General features: G+C 30.2%; 1 protein-coding gene across 1 annotated transcript; it reads left to right on the forward strand.

Annotated features, from left to right (window-relative positions):
* Positions 1-204: 204 nt before the first annotated feature.
* Positions 205-1,899, forward strand: LOC133675806 (RING-H2 finger protein ATL46-like). The gene has a single exon (XM_062097291.1). It carries the CDS (start codon positions 685-687, stop codon positions 1,810-1,812), a length of 1,128 nt encoding a protein of 375 aa, XP_061953275.1. The 5' UTR covers positions 205-684; the 3' UTR covers positions 1,813-1,899.
* Positions 1,900-8,142: the final 6,243 nt, after the last annotated feature.

Here is an 8,142-nt window from a genome sequence, read left to right on the forward strand (position 1 = left end):
ATAAAAGGAGCCTCGTACAGGTAGCAGTGGGCCTGTGGAGTGTGGCTAAGACATGATAGGATCATAGCGACAAAGCCACGGTGTGAAAACAGTAACCCAGTTTAAGTGCTTATTGCCAATATCATAGTCAAGATGGGCCACCGGCTCACACTCCTCCGCAACCACTCCTGACATTAAGTAGCAACCACTAACCACCCCTTCCTTCCCTCCTCTATCAGTCCACTAATAAATATATCAGACAAATTAAGAATCCCTTGTGTCAAAGCTCGAAAACTCTCTGCCTCATAGAAATTCAAAACAAGGACCCGTCATCATCATCAGCATCAAATAGCCAACCGAATACATTTTCTTGCACACTTTTGGTGGTGGTCATGTGTACTCGACCAAAAAAAGGTAGGTGCTTGCAAAGCCTTACCTCACGCTCTTCAAGTTCTCCTTAAACAAAAGCACCGAGCTTTCACACTTGTTTAAAGATAGTTGTTCTCTTTGGCACATAATCCTCATCTTAGAGCTAAAGAATCTCCTCGAGGCACACTCAATTCCTCCAAAAGAATATGTTCTTAGCTTGTTCACCCCTTTTATCCTTTATATCCTCAATTGAAGCAAGAATGTCTATATGAGGGCAACCAGTTTTAGCAGTTACTCATGAGAAAGTCTTGTTCTTGAACACCTCGGTCTGCTAGAATGTGCAGATTTCTATTTGAAGTCAAACAAAAAGATGGCTTTGCAATATATCCACCTCCTGTATCACCTCCCTCATCTGTCTCGTCTCCATACAATGGTCTCAACTATGAAAAAGAATCAACCCCGCCATCATCTTCTCTTAACAGAATTAGTCCCGTGCTTCTTTTGGTTATAGGAGTCCTTGCTGTTATTTTCTTTCTTTCTGGTCTTCTTCATTTGCTTGTTAGATTCCTCCTGAAGAGGGCATCTTTTTCCCCAATTTATCATTCCAATAGGTTCCCAGAAACCTCAGGGTCACATTCTATTCAAAGACAGCTTCAACAGCTGTTTCGCCTGCATGATTCAGGTCTAGACCAAGCTTTCGTTGATGCTCTACCTGTGTTTTACTACAAAGATATCATGGGTTCAAAGGAGCCATTTGACTGTGCAGTTTGTCTCTGCGAGTTCTCAGGCCAAGAAAGGCTCAGGTTGCTTCCTCTATGTAGCCACGCTTTTCACATTGACTGCATAGATACCTGGCTTCTCTCAAACTCAACGTGCCCTCTATGTAGAGGGACCCTTTTGGGCTCTAGTTTTCACATGGAAAATCCGCTGTTCAATTTCGATCTCTCAAGGGAATTATCAAATGGATTCTCTAGTGAAGGAGAGAGTGGATCTTCCAATTGTCAAAAATCAGTTACTATTGTGGAGGACAAAGGTGTTGGTGAAAAGAGGGTATTTTCAGTGAGACTGGGCAAGTTTAAAAGCTTGAATGGTGGAGAAGGCAGTGGACAGAAACAACATGGAGAGACCAGCAGGTCTAATTTGGATGCTAGAAGATGTTACTCACTGGGAACAGTTCAGTATGTGGAAGGTGGATCAAGTTTGCAAGTGGCCATGTCTCCTGGTAACCTTAATTGCAGAGGAAGAGATAAAGGATGCCCTTCAATTGATGGGGATTTGGAAGATAAGAAAATCAGAGGAAGGACAGGAGGTGATAGCTTCTCAGTTTCCAAGATTTGGCTTTGGTCTAAGAAGAGCAAATTCCCAACTTCTTCAACTACTCACATGGATATGTCTTCTTCTACTTCCCTTGCTGTTAGTTTACCAATCAATGCTAATAGAACTCGAACTGTAAGAGATATATAACTACTACTCACTCACTAAACTGTTTTTCCCTTTCCTGATTAATCAATTAAGTAGATACTGGCCAAAATCTGCATATATTTTCCTCTACTCTGATCTTTTTTAGTTATATATTTATGTTTATTACCCATTTGAACATTGTCGAACACAAGACTGCAGTCGTTTTTATGACTAGTTTGGGATAAAAATGTTGCCTGAGAGATGTGAAGGGGGTCAGCTGTGAAGCGATTACTCATCAGCAAGTTTAAGGCACCTAGATCTATGTAATCTCGAAAGCCGAGGGCCAGAATTGCCTTGGTTTGGTTCACAGAAAATGTAACAAGTTATGGTTAAAATATCCAATTTCTATAATTTTATTACTTCCAGGGTGAATTGCTTGCTTAATCTATTGATCCCCCTCCAATCTCCTTTACTTGATAAAAGCTGAGAACCTTGGAATGAGTGAATAGCCTGAAAAAATGGATACTGACATGAGACTGCAACTGTTCAATAAACGCACCAGTGCCCCCACAATATTCTCTTGCAACTGCCCCCGCTCTGATGCAAATTTCCATGAGAAATATCACGACTTCCAAAATGAATGAGCTGGGTGGGGTTCTCCGCGAAATAGAGAGAGAGAGAGAGAGAGAGAGATTCACCATTACCGGCAGCAACCAAAAACCTTAGCACGAACAAGAAAATTGGCCTCTAGCTTTTCTTGATGGGCGGGTGGCCAATCCTTGACATCAACAAAGTAGGATCACTGGGGGGAGAAAGCACACAAATTTTAATGATAATCACAATACCTCTGTCATCTAAATTCACTGTATATTGTATTGCAAAATGAACTTAAAAAAAAGGAAAAGAAATTTGCAAAGTGGATTTAGAACTTGAGTAGGAGTACAGAGTACTACTAGCCTACCTGCTAGCCATATTCGTGTATGTCATTGTCTTCTTTGTTCACTGATAACTAATCAGATCAAATCCCTAAAACCACTCATGTATTTGTCTTTTTTAAGAAAATTTCACTTTTCATATATGTATTCATATTTTCTCTTGTATAGGCTTTTGTTACTTTTTGGACAAAAATATCTTATAACTACCAAAAGAAAAACTAATCTTGAAAAGCCTAAAAAATTGAAAAATTAACTAAAAAAATGAAAAAGCATTGGAAAAAAAAAACACACAAAGCATATATATATATATATAAAACCCTAAAAAAAGATGAAATTGAAAAGCCTAACACATAATAACTTGTAAAATCCAAAAAAAAAAAGTCATGTCTATAAAAACCCACAAATAGAAATGTCCATGAACAAAATAAGTTTTGAAGGACATGGGTTTTTCAATTTTTTCATAAATTACCAATGTTTTTTTTATATATTTTTTATGGGTCATTTCAAATTTTTTTGGGTGTTTAGAGTTTTTTTTTTTACATACCTAGGTTTTCTGATTTTTTTTCTATTTTGTTTAATTTTTTATATATATTTTTTAGGTTTTACAAGTTTTGTTATCTTTTTGAAAATTATTTGTTTTTTTTTGTATGATTGAATATTTTTTTTGTGGCTCAACGGCATTTTTGTAAAAAACATTAGCAAAAAGATTTATGAGAAAAACTATGAAAATTCAAGAACATGTAAGAGTGAAAAAATCTAAAAATGGATCATGGAGGGATACATTAGTCCATTTCTTTACCTACCACACAAGGTTGTTAAAGATGAAATGGCCAGAAGGAATAAATCATTTGTTTAAAAAACATTGACTGATTAATGCAAAGGATTCCCTTTTTTCTATAAGTATGGCTGAATCTCTTTTCCGTTCATGCTGGAGTAGAAGTTCTCATGAAATCTGAGTTTTTTTTTTTTTTTGAACATAGCACAGTAATAATTGTTTTTGGGTAAAATAGTACATGCAAAAAAATATTTAGGAACATAATATAGCACAATAATATTTATGATTTTCTTGGATTTTTAAATAAAATAATATGTATTTTTTATAAGAGAATTTTGGAAGATCTTAAATTGTGTAATGACAATTAGTATTTAGGATTAATTTAGAAACAACTTGCATTTCTTAATAAAAACAACACTATTTTAATGTTTTTTTTATAAAAAAAAAAAAAAAACTAAGATTGTGCCTGCAATGTAGGCTGTAGCCTCAAAAACCAAATCGGCACTTAGTATTAGAAACATTCAATGTTGACAAGTTTTTTATAAACCAAGTCATCTTATTAACATGCTAATCCACAATCTTGTACAACTTTTGATGACATTTTTTTTTATTAAAATAATATATTTTTTTATTTTTTAAAAATTATTTTTGATATCAGCACATTAAAATGATCTAAAAACACAAAAAAATATATTAATTTGAAGTAAATAAAAAATAAAAAATAATTCAATTTTTTTCAAAAACGCTTTTGATACACAAAAACAAACATATTTATCTTAACTAATGAAAATGATGATTTTGTAGTCTTGTAAGGATGATGAAATCGAGTTTGATAACAATGGCATTTTTTAATAAGCTTGTGATTTTTAATTGTATTTTGCATCTTAAGGTTTTCTTTTAATTGATTAATTGGAACTTTAATTTTTCTATGATGTGCATCATGTGAATTATAATCCATCTTGTAAAGCTAAATCTAATATGCAAGAAAATTCAGATGGTCCAATGACAAGAGCGAGAGCGAAACAACTGCAAAGGGCCTTGACGAGTCAAATTGGAATAATTGAAGCTGCGTTGGAGATAAAAAATAACAATCAGTTTGAAATTGATTCAAGGATGTTTATTTGCCTACAATTGGAACTTGGAGATGGGAAAAGCCCTTAATGGTTCTTTTGATGCGGGGCTACTTGAATTTGGGTTGATATGCAAATAAGTGAAGGAATTGATGTTGTTTATGGTCAGAACAGCAAATGAATTTGAACCCGAATTTGAAGTCATCTATTGCATGTAAAAACAAGACTAATCTAGATGCATTTCAAGTTCAGAACGTGCTCTTTTTAGATTGTCCAACCATGACTGCATTGGATTTTTGTGTAAGAAGATATGGTTGTTTTAAATTTGGTCTATTTATGTTAGAAAGGTAAAAAAACGTGTGCTAGTAAATTTGTCTAGGTTAGTTTGTCAAAGTCTATTTTTTGGGCTTGACTTTTGCCATGTTGAATTTTTTCTAACTTTGGAGGGATGTTCCAATTATCAATATAGTATCAGAATATGTAATAAAGAACTTTTGGCCAAGATTTGAAACTTAATTCACAGAATTAAGAGTTGTTCTTTCAGATTGATTTTGTGAAGAACCCTACCTGACTTATCACTCTTCAATCACAAAGAGTGTGGCGTTGAAATCCTAAATTGATCTTTGTGGCGTCCAGATCGAGTTATCAAAGTATCATTCTAATCTATCCTCCATCTTACTTACCTTGAAATCACTATAATCTAGAAATCACTATAATCCAGCCTAAACACCAAAAGAAAGACAACACAACCAGGCCCATCATTCATCCATTTTTCATCAGATTCATTGTTGCTGATTTTCGAATTATTCACGACACATCAGCATTTTTTAATAAGCTTGTGATTTTTAATTGTATTTTGCATCTTAGGGTTTTCTTTTAATTGATTTATTGGAACTTTAATTTTGCTAACCTGCCTAATGTCTTCATTTTTACTAAGTGCATGTTGGGTATTGTGGGTAAGTTATAACTATGGTTAAAAAAGCATTTGTGAAAAATAAAAACCAGAATAAAGAAGTATTTGATTATAATTGTTGTTGAACGAAAAATTACTTGGTTTAAATTGTTATGAAAGTGTTAGTTGCAAGTAAAATAACATAAAAATACATGTATTACACAAAAAAAAACAATTCGTTTAAATATGAAAAAAAAGAATACAATATGAGAAATAAAGAAAACAATCCTTAATAATTTTTTATGAATAAACAAATTCTCACTTTCCAATTTTTTTTAAGGGAAAAGTTTTCCTTTTTCTATCAATCATAATCACAAATAAAACAAAATAATTAGTTATTAGAAATGTCCAGGTCTAATATTCACCAAATAATTAGGAGTATTGATATCTTTGATTAGTTTACATGTATGTATGGGAACAAGGTACTCATTGTGAATGTATATATACATGAGTCATAACACTAGTGTGTACAAACACTGATGATGGGCAACCAATAAAAAACAAAATCATAAGAATGTGAGTAACATACCTTAAAAACAAGTGAGCTCTAAAAGGGTTATTTGTTAAAATTTAATCCACAATGGATGTACATGTCACTAGATCCTTTTCCAAGTACATGAATCCATAATAATCACTATTTAGATAGCAATAGGGCATACGATCTTCAATCATTCAACAAATAGTACAAGTGAATCTTGTGTGCTATAGAAACAATGCATTGTCTATAGACATTTTTTAAGATCTAGGCTGGTTAAATCCACTCAATTATTCACTAACATGGCTTGATAAAATATTGATAGTCATATGTATATGGAATAAATAAGCATAAAAATATCAACTCATCAAAAAAATTAGAAGTGATAGAAAGAACTAAGATCTTAGAACAAATAAGCATGAAGCCTACCCCAAGTTTAAGTCATTGCAGTATATCCACATGGACAAACCACAAATAAAATATATACAAAATACTATTAAGAATAAAAGATAATTAGCAATGCAACTTACCTTGAATAAAATGCTTTAACTTTTAGTATAATCAATTCCTTTCTCAAGAACTCCAAGAACTAGATAAGATTTTTCAGTGATCATAATATTAATTGACAATTTCTCTTCCTATATTTACCCTAAACATAAACAAGATTTGTGTGACATTCATTTTAACATTATGTATTTGTGATAATCTAATTGTAGAATATTAATTTTATTTTATTTAAATTAAAAATTATCATGAAAAAATTATATTATTAACTAAAAAAATTTTAGATTTATAATAAAAATTAAATTTATAACACTAACTAAATACAAAAATAAAAATAATAATTATTTATATTATAAAAAGTGCTTGTATATAAAAGAAAATAATTGTATTGTTCATATCTTTTCTTTATTTGGAAAATAGTGAAAATTCTGTAAAGAAAAACTATTGAGGAACTCTAAAATTATGTTTTCTAAAATCAATACAAATATAAAAACCTAGTTTTCTAATTTTTTAGATAGAGAAATATTACATTTGAATTGAAAGTTTCAATTTTCCTTTTTCTAACTCTATTTTTTTCTAAAAATTAAAATATTGTTTTATTTCTTAACTGCCCCATTGTGTTTTTATGCTATTCCAAAAATGATGGACCTACCTCAATTTTCAAAAGGTTCCACGTAGTGCTTCCTTTATTCAAACAAATTTTAGAGTATGGTAAGCTTCCATCAAATGATGTTATTAATTAACGAACACAATATTCAAATTGAATACGTAAATGAGTTGTACATTTCATATTCTATTTTTTTTTAAAATATCAGAGTAAAAAACATAGAAAAATTAAAATTTTATGTTCAAATATAATATTTTTTAATCTAAAAGAACTAGTTAAGCTCTCATCAAATTATAGCTATGTCATAATAGATCCGAATATTTGTTCTGTATTAACTTCTAAATCATAATTATTTTAGTGAATAACTAATAAAACTAAATAAAAAAATTTAATTAAAAAAATTTCTCAGTGGTTCATTAAATATTGATAAAGGGAACACATTAAACAAATTAAAGAAGTAGATGGGCTGTTTAGAATACAATAATACTCTAAGTTTCAAAAAAACTATAATCATAAAAAGTAAAGGAAAATCTTTTTATTCAAATGTAATATTTCCCTGTCTAAAAAACTCGAAACTAGCTTTTTTCAAAAAAATTTATACTAAATTTAAAAAATATATTTTAGATTTTTTTCACATTTTTTTCAATACAAGCTTTTCATTATTTTTAAAATGAAGAAAATACATGTACAATATAGTTTTTCTTATATATAAGATTTTTTTAGCAATTTTTTATTTTAATTTTAAATACAATATAAATATTTATTTGAGTTAATAATATAACTATTTTATGGTAAGTTTTAATTTAAATAAAATAAAATAAATATTAATAATTACATTGTCATGAATATAAAATATTTATTATAAATTTGATTTTTATTTTTTATAAAAACATATTTATAATCTTAATATTTTTTTTATTTTTCTAAGTGGAAAAAATTATTTTTATTTATAATAAATGAATAATGTTTTTAATTGAAAAAAAAATGGAGAAGGAAAATAGTTTTCTCAGCGAACACACCAGCGATTCTTTTTTTTTTTTTAAAAAAAAAAGGGACTCAAAACAGGCACAGAGAA

Source organism: Populus nigra, chromosome 16, assembly GCF_951802175.1.
Source record: "Populus nigra chromosome 16, ddPopNigr1.1, whole genome shotgun sequence".
NCBI classification, from domain to species: Eukaryota; Viridiplantae; Streptophyta; class Magnoliopsida; order Malpighiales; family Salicaceae; genus Populus; species Populus nigra.